Source organism: Stomoxys calcitrans, chromosome 2 (assembly GCF_963082655.1).
Source record: "Stomoxys calcitrans chromosome 2, idStoCalc2.1, whole genome shotgun sequence".
NCBI lineage: Eukaryota > Metazoa > Arthropoda > Insecta > Diptera > Muscidae > Stomoxys > Stomoxys calcitrans.
The window spans coordinates 33,012,515-33,025,472 of record NC_081553.1 but is presented as its reverse complement, the minus strand read 5'-3'; the positions used below and the strand labels follow the sequence as shown (position 1 = coordinate 33,025,472).

The 12,958-nt window shown below is 39.7% G+C and overlaps 3 protein-coding genes across 4 annotated transcripts in view; 1 reads left to right on the top strand and 2 right to left on the bottom strand.

Moving 5' to 3' along the window:
• LOC106095694 (ubiquitin carboxyl-terminal hydrolase 46) overlaps window positions 1–12,958 on the top strand; it is a 158,098-nt gene that overhangs the window by 124,849 nt on the left and 20,291 nt on the right. The window lies entirely within an intron of this gene.
• Window positions 1,685–3,859, bottom strand: LOC106095691 (neprilysin-4). The gene has a single exon (XM_013262988.2). It carries the CDS (start codon window positions 3,857–3,859, stop codon window positions 1,685–1,687), a length of 2,175 nt encoding a protein of 724 aa, XP_013118442.2.
• On the bottom strand, window positions 7,159–9,435 carry LOC106095692 (neprilysin-4). Its single transcript, XM_013262989.2, has one exon. The coding sequence runs from the start codon at window positions 9,309–9,311 to the stop codon at window positions 7,263–7,265; it is 2,049 nt and encodes a 682-aa protein (XP_013118443.2). The 5' UTR covers window positions 9,312–9,435; the 3' UTR covers window positions 7,159–7,262.

Here is a 12,958-nt window from a genome sequence, read left to right as displayed (position 1 = left end):
ATTTTCAAAACTCACCTCTGTGGTGAAAAATTAGTTAAAAATTGACCTTTTAATTTTACGAAATCGAAATAAAATTAATACCGACTACAAAAATGTCTCCTTGAAAATTAAGAAAAAACTTACACAACCAAAATTTAAATAAAAACTAGCGCAATACCTGAGTTGTTGGCAAGCTCGAATTCTTACATTAGCTTTTTCTATCGTCATTGCGAAATGGCAATGGATGCCAGTTTAACCAAGCTTATCGTAAGGTATGAAAATTGCTAATCAAAGTGAAATTCACCACCATAGTGAAAAAAAAACAAATTTTGAAAGGTTTGGAGCACTATCAAAAAATTCACCGAGGGGGCAAAACATAAAATTATAAAAATAAAATCCATGCCTTTTATTCTCGATTATGTGGAGAATAGAATTGAATATATTTTTGAATTAAAGAAAATTCACTTCTGTGGTGAGTGAATTTGAAGAAAATTCACCACTACTGCCAAAATTTTAAAATGTAAGACTAAAAGCCATAAAAAATTACTTTTCCTGTATAAATTAAATTTTAACCCAATGTCATGTATTTTTGAAGACTTAACTCTATGGTGAAAATGAAAAACCCAATAAATTACTTATATTTAGTTACAAATTAAAATTAAACTCTGCTGCGAATATAAGAAGTAGTGCAGTTTAGCAAAATATTTTTCAAACAAAAAAACTATTTAAGAAATAAAATCCATATCATATTATCAATCACTTAGAAGATGAAATTAAATTGGAGGCCACCGTAGCGTAGAGGTTAGCATGTCCGCCAATGATGCTGAACACCTGGGTTCGAATCCTGGCGAAACCATCAGAAAAAAATTTTCAGCGGTGGTTTTCCCCTCCTAATGCTGGCAACATTTGTGAGGTACTATGCCATGTAAAACTTTTCTCCAAAGAGACACGCCGTTCGGACTCGGCTATAAAAAGGAGGCCCCTTATCATTGAGCTTAAACTTGAATCAGACTGCACTCATTGATATGTGAGAAGTTTGCCCCCGTTCCTTAGTGGAATGTCCATGGGCAAAATTTGTATTTGTGTTTAGAAGATGAAATTAAATAAATGTTTGAATTAATGAAAATTCACCTCTGTGGTGAGTTTTCTTCAAATTCACCACTACAGCCAAAAATTTTAAAAGTTAGGACTTAAAGCTATAAAAAATGTCTGAACTTAAATAAACTAAAATTTTGACTAAATGTCATGCATTTTTCAAGACTTACCTCTGTGGTGAAAATACAAAAACCAGCAAATAATTTATTTTAGTTTTTACAAATTAAAACTAACCTCGAAAAAGAAAACAAATATTGCAATTTTAGCAAAATCGGATCTAAATCCCATGCCATATTTACCAAAACCTCTTAGTTACAATACTAAGGCCTGCCTTTCCTCCCTATTCCACATACTGAAATTTCTTATCAGTGGCCTTGTCAACGGAAAAATGGAAATAAAAAATACAAGTTTTTATTTTACATTGTTTGTTGGGTTTTTTTGTTGTTTGTGTATATTATTTCACATCATCATTTTTTTTTTCAATTCTTTTCATTTTTCATAATACATTTTATTCTTAGAAAAATACAATGAAGCATGTTTCCATTAACCATAAAATCCAAATGGGGAGAATGGCATTTTCCTCTTCCTTGCCTCTCCCTTGGAAAAGCATCTAATAAATGATACACTTATCGGCTGCATTCATTTCACTGCCTATGGGACAATGAAATTCTCGAGCAAATTCTAGAAAATTCATCAGTGGTCCATTTACCTCGTAACGTGTCATAGAGTGTTTGCTCAAGGGACTGAGAACCAATTTGGGTTCGGGTTTTTTGGGCTTTTTGCGAGCCTCACAATGGGCCTGGGCAAAGGCTATGAAAAATAATTGGGTATTGGTAAAACCAAACTCCGGTAAAGTTTCTTTGATCAAAGTCTCCTGGTCATTGCTGGGACTCTGCAGGTTAAGCCAATCCAGATAGGCATTAAAGGCCATGCTCACACCTATGCTTTGGGCAATCAATTGACGAGACTTGGTGACATTGTGAAAGCTGTCGGGGTCATTGTTTAAATAATTGCCAATTTGTTGGGTAAAACAATTGGCCTTCTTGTAGTATTCCACAGCCGTTTGGGTGTCCCAGTTCTTGCGATCCTTATTCTCTGCACTCCAGCCCTTATCGTCAAAGGCCGTGGCCATGGTATGGGCTAACTTGTGGCCAATGACGGCATATGCCATGGCTCTAGGCAAAAAGTGCTGATAATAGGGTGCCTGCAATAGACCCCAACCCATATCGATGCGGTTCTGATAGGGCCTGTACACCATGCGGGTCTCATAGGCCTCCACCTCATCCATGGGCTGAGGGGGATAGGCCGATAGCAGGCGCGACACATCACTGTCTTTTATCTGACCCATTATGAGGCGTAGATTATTCCAAAAATCATTGCGTGCAAAATCTACCTTTAAAGGCGGCTGATCGTAGCTGGGAAAATGTAATGTCATGTCGCCCAGCCGCTTCTTGCCCAAACGTCCGGTGCCATCATGTATCCAGTGATTTTCGAAGGCATCATAGAAAATCTTTTTCAGTTCCTCAAAAATCTCAGTAATTTTATCCATGTGATTGGCATATTTACTTTTGTAGATGGCCCCCAAAATGTGGGGGAAATATTTCTTCACCACCGCCAGGCAATAGGAGGGTCGACTGCGGGGTGTATCATTGCGGGGGAAATTAAAATGGGTGAGTGTTTGGTACATGATATAATTGGCCACCACGGTCTTGTTATACTCCTCGGTGTCTTCAATCACCCGCACTAATTGTTCGAAATATTTGGGACTTTTCATAAAAACCGGCTTGGTGACGGCTACGCCAAAGCTATTCATGACAATGGTGTTAAACTGCAAAGTGTTGTTGAATTCATGGGTAAAACTATGCAAATTTTTCCTGGGGTATGCTTTGGTTCGATTCACAGACTGAGCGCTGCCTATGAAATCCTCTTCCACTTCATCCTGTTCGTCGACATACATTGCGCGACAAAGGTCATGTTCAAAGGTCACCATATCGGCAGCCACATGCAAAGCCTCCTCCTTGTTCATGGAAAGCCAGGCCCTCAGATTTTCTGCCACCTGCTGTTCAATGACATCATACTGGTGATCGGTTACATCAATGCTCTGCGTCACCTTGGCATTGCACAGATGGCGTGGCAACAAAGTCGAAGGCTCCTGCAGATACAAACTATTTTCCTCCATAGTCTGGAAGTTGTTATCCACCTCCATTCCTATGAGAATATTGAGGCCATATTTCAAACGCAACACGGCCACTATGTGCTGCCAATCGTAGTTGTGGTGATGGGCCATCCAATTGGAGCCTGGCACCGCCGGAAATCCTCCATTGGCCTTTATCAGGTCACTGACAAACTGCTGATGTAGAATCTCACCTTGTTTGGCATCTAGGCAACTTTTGTAGAATATCTTCAGCCTTCTAGCATCGGAGCTGTCCTCAATGGTCACGTTTTCATCTAGCAATATAAGCAAGTCCTTGTCCACCTTATGCTCCAGTATGGTATGCAAAGTCTCCACATTGTCTTTGCCTCCTCCTGCTGGAGGGCTGTGATATTTATGCCAGTTGCCACATGAATATTCATAAAAATCCTCACAAGGATTCACACTTACGTTCATATAATTATGAACTTCCTTACTTTTGGCATTTCTCATAGATTCTTCCTGCTTGTAGATGGGAAATATAGTGGTTTCCCCTCCACATACCCTTAACAGCGGATGATGGCTCAATGACAATAACCATACAAAAATGACTCGAACTCTACTGGGTATTGGTGATGACAATTGTTTAGACATTTCTACCGCCACTATTGTCTTGTGTTCAGCTGAAGCTTTAAAACTAAAAAAACCGTTTGTTTTGTTTACAAAAATCAATTCTTTGCAAAAAGCTTTTTGTTGATTTGTTTCATTTATTTTGCTTCCATATGAGTGAGAGCGTGTGTTCTGTTGGATGAGGTTTAATCTCACCATATGAGATTGATTCTGTTGTTGTTTCTCGTTTTAGAGAGTTGCCATCGAAGATGTTGCCTATATCTGTCATTAATTTTATTTAAATATAAGAAATTTCATATCAGTTAGTGGGCACGTAACGTGATTTAACAAAAGTCCATCGCAAAGTAACGTTGTATGGGATATATGGTATACAACCATAAGTTTTTAAAGTTAATCTTTTCTTCTAAGAATGACTCCATATGGAATGTGAAAAACTTTTTTTTTTTGATTATTAAATTCGTATCGTAGAGTCAAATTAGCATTAATTACTAACCAAATTTCCCATGAACATTCCATTAAGGAACAGGGGATACTTATCTCATATCAATGATGGAAGTCCGATTTAAGCTCAATGATAAGGGGCCTCCTTTGTATGCCAGGTCCGCATGCGGTGCCGCATAGTGACACCGCTTGGTAGAGAAGTTTTAACATGGCAGGATACCTTACAAATGTAGCATTAGTTAGCGGATAACCACCGCTGAAAATGTTGCTGATGTTCACGGCGGGATTCGAACTCAAGTGTTTGGCGGACATGCGAACCTATGCGCCACGGTGACCTCCTTATCATTAATTAGATGTTGAATTTTGTAGTAATAATATTAAGGATTAAATTACCTTATTGAACTGTACTGAGTGTGAATTTTACAAAACTACACTTTGTAGAGCCTACTATCGATTTTCACAATTTTCCGTAATCTTCTCAATTTTGATCTTATGAACATTAATCTTAAGTCCCTTTCTGGGATGAATTTCGGAAATTAGACCGATTGGAGATAAGTTTCTCAAGATTTGCTATTCCCAACTAGAGGATTGGAAGACGAATGCTATGATAGCGTACGTTGAGACCTTGGTTTTCACTACTGGTTCCAAAATGGAGTCAGCGAAGGGGTAACGGTTTTACTCTGACGCATTCGGTATCGCTATATCCACTAAACAGTTTGGAGGGGATATAACGCCAGGACCCACTAGCGTTGACCGAATCAGTTGATAGCTTTCCATAATAGGTCATGAACACTGGGATAGAAATATATTTTTTGGTTTGTAAACGATTTTTATTAATCAAACCCGCCACCGAAAAATGGGGGTATATTCATTCAAGATCTGAGACGATCTAGCCATGTCTGTCCGTCTGTCTGTTGAAATCTCGCTACAGTCTTTAAAAATAGAGGTATTGAGCTGTAACTTTGCACATATTCTGTTTTTGTCCATAAGCAGGTTAAGTTCGAGGATGGGCTATATCGGACTATATCTTGATATAGCCTCCATATAGACCGATCCGCCGATTTAGGGTCCTAGGCTCATAAAAGCCATATTTATTATCCGATTTTGCTGAAATTTGGGACAGTGAGTTGTGTTAGGCTCTATGACATCCATCTTCAATTTGGTCCCGATCGGTCCATATTTGGATATAGCTGCCATATAGACCGATCTCTCGATTTAAGATTTCGGGCCCATAAAAGACGCATTTATTGTCCGATGTCGTCGAAATTCGGGACAGTGAGTTGTGTTAGGCCCATCGATATTCTTCTACAATTTGGCCCCGATCGGTCCAGTTTTAGATAAAGCTGCCATATAGACCGATTTATCGATTCAAGATCTTGGACCCATAAAGGGCACATTTATTATCCGATTTTGCAGCAATTTGGGACAGTGAGTTGTGTTAGGCCCCTCAACATTCTTCTTCAATTTGGCACAGATCGGTCCATATTCGGATAAAGCTGCCATGAAGACCGATCTCTCGATTTAAGGTTTTGGGCCCATAAAAGACGCATTTATTGTCCGATTTTGCAGAAATTTGGGACAGTGAGTTGTGTTAGGCCCGTCTATATACTTCTTCAATTTGGCCCCGATCGGTCCAGTTTTAGATAAAGCTGCCATATAGACCGATCCCTCGATTTAAGATTTTCGGCCCATTAAAGCCGCATTTATTTTCCGATGTCGCCAAAATTTGGGACAGTTAGTTGTGTTAGGCTCCTCGATATCTCTCTACAATTTGGGCTATATCGGTCCAGAATTGTATATAGCTGCCATATAGACCGAGCTCTCGATTTAAGGTCTTGCGCCCATAAAAGACTCATTTATTATCCGATTTTTTCAAAATTTGGGACAGTGAGTTGTGTTATGTTCTTCGACAATTTTCTGCAATTTGACCCAGATCGGTCCCGATTTGGATGTAGCTGCCATATAGATCGATTTCTTTATTTAAGGTTTTGGGGCCATAAATGGCGCATTTATTGTCCGATTTTGCCAAAATTTGGGACAGTGAGTTGTGTTAGGCCCTTCGACATCCCTCTTCAATTAGGCTCAGATCGGTCCAGATTTGGATATAGCTGCCATATATATTTTCGTCCGATTTTGAGTAATAATGCAATAAAATAGCCATTTGTTAACCGATTCTCTCGAAATTTGGCAGGAAGGATTTTCTTATAACTCTCGACATCACTGGTGGAAATCGGACCAAATGAAGATATAGCTCTCATATATATATATATATATCGCCCGATTTTCACTCCTAGAGCCACTGCAAGCGCATTTATTGACCAATCTTCTCAAAACTTCGTACGACGCTTTCCTCAACGACTCTCACAGTACCTGAGGATTTTGCTCAAAATCGGTTCAGATTTAGATTTAACTCCCATATATATGTTCATCCGATTTTCAGTGATATTGCCATAAAATGGTCTTTTGTTAACCGATTCTCTCGAAATTTAGCAGGAAGGATTTTCTGTTGGTTCTTTATGTTTTTTTTTTAATTTTAGTTTTGAATTTTTGTGCTTTTTAGATCAATTTTTTTATTTTTTTAGTTTTATTTTCGCTTTGGCAACCCTGGCTTTGTCTTAGATTTTCCCTTGTTATTATTGTGTCTCTTCTTCTGACATTTGCAATGCATTTCCTCTTTATTGGCTCTCTCATTCTTCGAAATGAACACAACACTTGATAAGAACGAAAATGAAAGCTAATCAAACAAATTGAATCGAATTTGAATCAAATAAACAAACCCTTCTTATGCTGAAAACGCCTTCCCACTCTCCTATGAAAAGAGTTCAAGCTAGGAGGTTATCATAACCAAATGCTTAGCCTAAATACACACATTTTCTATTCGGTTTGAAAATAATTTTTCGTTTATTATTCAAATTTCTTAAATGAAAACAGAAAAACATAAAGACAACTAAATGTGAAAAAATAAAAAACAATGCCAACTTTGCTTTCAATACAAGAAACGCTTTTGTGCAGGATTCATTTTATTACCCAACTCACATTGATATTCTCGTGCAAAATCATTCAAATTGGCCAAGGCCCCTATGACACGCCAACGTTCGGGTAAATCATTGAACTCTGGTATATCCTCGGCATAATCCGCACACCACAGCTGGGCAAAGCCTATGAAGAATAATTGCTGATGATTGTATTTGTCCAGTAGCGGCAACTTTTCCTGTTCCACCAAATCGGCATGGGCCACATTTTTCCACCATTGCTGATAGGCCTTCCAGGCTATAATGAGGGCCCCATTGTCCGAGACATAGGTGTTGATGAGATTCTTATCCTCGGTTTGCACCCAATTGGGGAATTTATATTCCTTATATTGATCCACAAAATTCATGGCCCTATTATCGAAATCCTTTTCGGAGATGGTGTCCCACCAGGACTTTTGATAGCCATGTTTGTCATATTTGCGACCTTGCGAATCGAAGCCTTTAAGCATTTGTTGGGCCAGTATATAGCCCAGGGTACTGTAGAGCAGAGAATGGGGATAGGCAGGGTCCCAAAGGAAACGGGATTGCAAAAAGATAACAGGAACCTCAATTCTATTCTTTTCATAGACATAATGGGGCACTGTGAACTGGGACACCGGTTCCATAGGCTTCTCATAGAGTTGTTCCAAATTTAATTGTGTCTTCCATTGCCATATTGTGATGATATTTTGATAGTAATTATTGCGATTAACAAACAATTTTTGCATGGAATTGCTGGATGGGCTATCCGAGGAGTTGATTTCCAATTCCATGGCCTCTAACTTTTCTATGGCTTTCTGCTTGGTCTCGGTGCTTATCCAGGTAAGGCGCTGCGAAGATTGCAATTCCGCACGGAAAGTCTTTTTAACATCCGACCAAACCGATTGCAGTTCATTGATCATTTGCATGGTCTGATAGTTGCGGGAGAACATGCTCTCCAAGGCCTCGGGGAAGTACTCCATGACCTTGCCCACACAATGCTCTTTTGTCTTGGATAATTGGGCTCGTGGTAAATCGAAAAACTCCAATACCTTCCACATGGTGTAATTGGCTATGGTGAGTTTGGGCGTGGACCTGATGACATCCATAAGGCTGGAGAAATAATCCTCGGGAGATTCATACACCTGGGCATAGATGGTCTGGCTGAAGATGACATGCAAATAACGACCTATGTCCACATAGCTGCCATAGTTAGTCTTCAAATCGGCTGTATAGCGCAGTCGGGTCAATTGTTCCATGGTCAAGGCCTTGTTGCTGGGCAATCCCTCGGCCATGCGCTTCTCCACTGTCAAAACTTGACCGGCCACCTCGGATACCCATTCATCGGACATTTCGGGGAAATAGCGATGCAGCTGATTTTCAATGGAGCTTGTATAGGCAAGTCGCAGACTTTCCTTATCCTCCTGCAGATAGGCATCACGATCCAAATACATTTTGGGGGCACCCACCATAATGCGATTCATATCCTTTTCCATGAAGTCGGGAACAATTTTCAGGCCTATCAAAATATCCACACCCAACTTGCGCCGCATTTCGGCCACCACTTGCAACCAATCGTAATGGGAGTCATACCAATTGACATCGTGAATGACAGGCCAGCCTCCGGTGAAATTCACCACTCGTATAATGGTGTCCAATGCATTTTTGTCCAGTTTCCCCGTCTTCAGACAGGAATCATAGAAATCTTTGAGTTTGTGATCAATGCCAGAGTCACTTTTACTTTCCAACGATAACATTTCAGCACTCTTAAGGTTGTACAATTCTGTGAGTTGTCCCAGATGGGAACTTTTGCCACGAGCAGGAGCTGGATTGAGACGAGCCCAATTGCCACAGGCAAATTTGTAGAAATTTTGGCATGGCGGTTTATCCTCATTCAAGTAGGCTTTCATTTCGGAGCCCTTGGCCAAGCGCAGCAAGGTTGAGGAGTAATTTTGTTGTACCGGTATGCTGGCAACACTGGCCACCGTAAGGGCCAGCAAAAGAAGTACAAATTTATGACCACTATCCATTGTGAATGGTGTCATTGAAATGCGATTCAGTTGTTGTTGTTGTTTTTTATGTTTCTTTTTTTTTTGTATTCTTTTGTTTTCTATCACTCTGCAGAGATGTTTACTCGAACATTAACTTAAGTGGACTAATTTAAAATTGAATTTTCTAAAATCTCAATACCTCCTTATCATCTCATCTTTGTTTAGAAACATTCTAAGTTGACTGCATGCTGGACCGAATGACTCGCTGTATGACAGGCCTAGTGTCTAACTTTGTTGTTGTTGTTTTTGAGAACACTCTTAATTGATTTAATAAATTGGAGTACACGAGGGGCGGCATGGAAAATTATAGAAAAATATGATATGTATTGGGAAAAATTACTTTCGAATTTGGTACTCATCATCGCAGAATGGTGGTGAGATTGATTGAGTTGCATGTACTAGGGACAACGAAAAAATTGATTGAGTTAGATTGACAAGGAGTAAGGGAGAGATTGGCAGGGAATAAGAGGGAGATTGGCGAAAAGTAAGGGAGAGAGTAGAGTTATGATGAGTAAGGGAGAGAGTAGAGTAATGAAGAGTATAAAGTAATGGAGAGCAAGGGAGAGATTGATGGAGAGTAAGGGAGAGAGTAAAGTAATGAAAGGTAAGGGAGAGAGTAGAGTAATGAAAAGTAAGGGAGAAAGGTAAGGGGGAGATTGATGAAAAGTAAGGGAGAGATTGATGGAGAATAAGGGAAAGAGTAGAGCAATGGATATTAATGGAGAGATTGATATAGAGTAAGGGATGAGAATAATAGAGAAGAATAAAGGGGTGATTGGGCAGAATAAGGGAAAGATTGATGAAAAGTAAGGGAGAGAGTAGCATAAGGCGGAGATTTATGGAGAGTTAGGCATAGAGTAGAGTAATGAAGAGTAAGGGAGAGAGTAGAGTAATGAGAAGTGAGGGAGAGATTGATAGGGAATAAGGGAGAGATTGATGTAAAATAAGGGAGAGATTGATGGGGAATAAGGGAGACTCTGATAGAGAATAAAGAAAAGATTGATTGATGGCCAATTAGAGAGAGATTAATGGGGAATGTGAGAGAGATAGGTGGGGAAGTAGGAGGGATGAATGGGGGATAAGGAGGAGATTGGGGGATAAGAAGGAGATTGATGAAAAGTAAGGGAGAGATTGATGGAGAATAAGGGAAAGAGTAGAGAAATGGAGATTGAGGTAGAGATTGATATAGAGTAAGGGAGAAATTTATGGAGAGTAAATAAGGGAGAGATTGGTGGGGAATAAGGGAGAGATGATGGGGAATTAGGGAGAGATTGATGGCCAATAAGGAAGAGATTGATCGGAAATATGGGAATGATTGATTGGGGATAAGGGTGAGATTGATGGGGAATAAGGGAGAGACTGATAGGCAATAAGGAAGAGATTGATTGATGGCCAATTAGAGAAATATTAATGGGGAATGTGAGAGAGATAGATTGGGAATAAGGGAGAGGTGGATGGGGAATAAGGGAGGGGGAGATTGATGAAAAGTAAGGGAGAGATTGATGGAGAATACGGGAAAGAGTAGAGAAATGGAGATTGAGGGATAGATTGATATAGAGTAAGAAGAGTAAGAGAGTAAATATGGGAGCGATTGGTGGGGAATAAGGGAGAGATGATGGGGAATTAGGGAGAGATTGATGGCCAATAAGGAAGAGATTGATCGGAAATATGGGAAAGATTGGTTGGGGATAAGGGTGAGATTGATGGGAGAGACTGATAAGGAATAAGGAAGAGATTGATTGATGGCCAATTAGAGTGGGATTAATTGGGAATGTGAGAGAGATAGATGGGGAATAAGGGAGAGATGGATGGGGAATAAGGGAGGGATTGATTAGGAATAAGAGGAGATTGGGGGGATAAGGGGAGATTTATGAAAAGTAAGGAAGAGAATGATGGAGAATGAGGGAAAGAGTAAATTAATGGAGATTGAGGAATAAGGGATAAATGGCTGTGGAAAAAGGGAGAGATTAATGTGAAGAAAGAGAGATTGTTGCTTAAAAAGATACAGATTTATGTGGAAAAGGGGAGGATTGATGGAGAATAGGGGAAAGATTGGGAGAATAGGGGAGAGATTGACGTGGAAAAGGGAGATATTAATGGGGAATAAGGGAGGGATAAATGGGAATATGGAAGAGATTGGGAGGAAGAAGGGAGCGATGGCTGTGGAAAAAGGGAAAGATAAATGTGGAGAAAGAGAGATTGTTGTAGAAAAAGAGAGAGAGAGATTAATGTGGAGAAAGGGAGGATTGATGGAGAATAGGGGAAAGATTGGGGGAATAAGGGGACATTGATGTTGAAATGGGAGAGATTAATGGGAAAAAGGCAGAGATTGATGGGAAACAATAGAGTGATTGGAAGGAAGAGATTAAGGAGAGTTTGATGGGGAATAAGAGAGAGACTGATTGGGAATTAGGGAGAGATTGATGTGGAACGAGAAAAAAATTAATTGGGAAGAAGGGTGTGATTGAACTTATTGATGGGAAAAAGGCGAGAGCTTGATGGGGAATAAGGGAGCAATTGATGGGAATAAGGGAGCGATTGGGAGGAATAAGGGAGAGATGGCTGTGGAAAAAAGGGAGAGATTAATGTGGAGAAAGAGAAATTGTTGTAGAAAAAGAGAGAGAGATTAATGTGGAGAAAGGGAGGTTTGATAGAGAATAGGGGAAAGATTGGGGGAATAAGGGGAGATTGATGTTGAAAACGGAGAGATTAACGGGAATAAGAGAGAGATTGATGGGAAACAATGGAGTGACTTGAAGGACGGGATAAAGGAGAGTTTGATGGGGAATAAGGGAGAGATTGATTGCGAATTAGGGAGAGATTGATGAGGAATGAGTAAGAAATTAATTGGGTATATGGGTGTGATTGAAGGCATTGATGGGAAAAAGGCGAGAGCTTGGTGGGGAATAAGGGAGCAATTGATGAGAATAAGGGAGAGATTAATAAGAAATAATGCAGTGATTGAAAGGAGAGATAAGGGAGAGTTTGAAGGGGAATAAGGGAGAAATTGATGGGTAACGAGGAAGAAATTAAAAAAAATTAAAGGTATGATTGAAGAGTAAGAGTATGTAGGTAAAATTGAGTGTAAAATTAAGAGTAGGGGTAACAATACGGTTTTTGCCCCGCACACAAATTTCAGAGAAGAAGTTCATCTCCTTCTAACATACCAAGACCCTCAGTGATATTACCGTCCTGTTTGATATGTACCGAATTTCCAGCATACTATCCGTAAACAAATTCAGACTCGACTTCTCACGCGTTCTACTATCACCCGGCTTTTCAGACGCAGGATCGTGTTATCGTCACGAAGCCTGAAGCAGAAATAAGCCTCTAGTTCCTCTGTGTAGACTTCTTCATCAAAAGAAAATAAAAATGAGTTTTATTGTCTATGCTCTTATATCCTGTATCTATGCTTTAGTGTGGAAATTGGGTTTAAGAGCAACATTTTCATTAACACTATCGATCTGTTCGAAGAAAAGCATTCAGAACTTGTGTTTTACCATCTTGGTTATGCTATTGTTTGCCCCTGTTCCTAAGTGGAATGTTCATGGACAAAATTTGCATTTGCATTATCCTGTTGTACTCCTTGATTCGTGTCCCAGACTTCCGAAGCTTTTATTATGTTTGCAAACCTCATTCAC

Bases quoted from the DNA above. Each gene is read 5' to 3' on its own strand.
- LOC106095691 (XM_013262988.2), bottom strand. From the start codon at position 3,859: ATGTCTAAACAATTGTCATCACCAATACCCAGTAGAGTTCGAGTCATT.
- LOC106095692 (XM_013262989.2), bottom strand. From the start codon at position 9,311: ATGACACCATTCACAATGGATAGTGGTCATAAATTTGTACTTCTTTTG.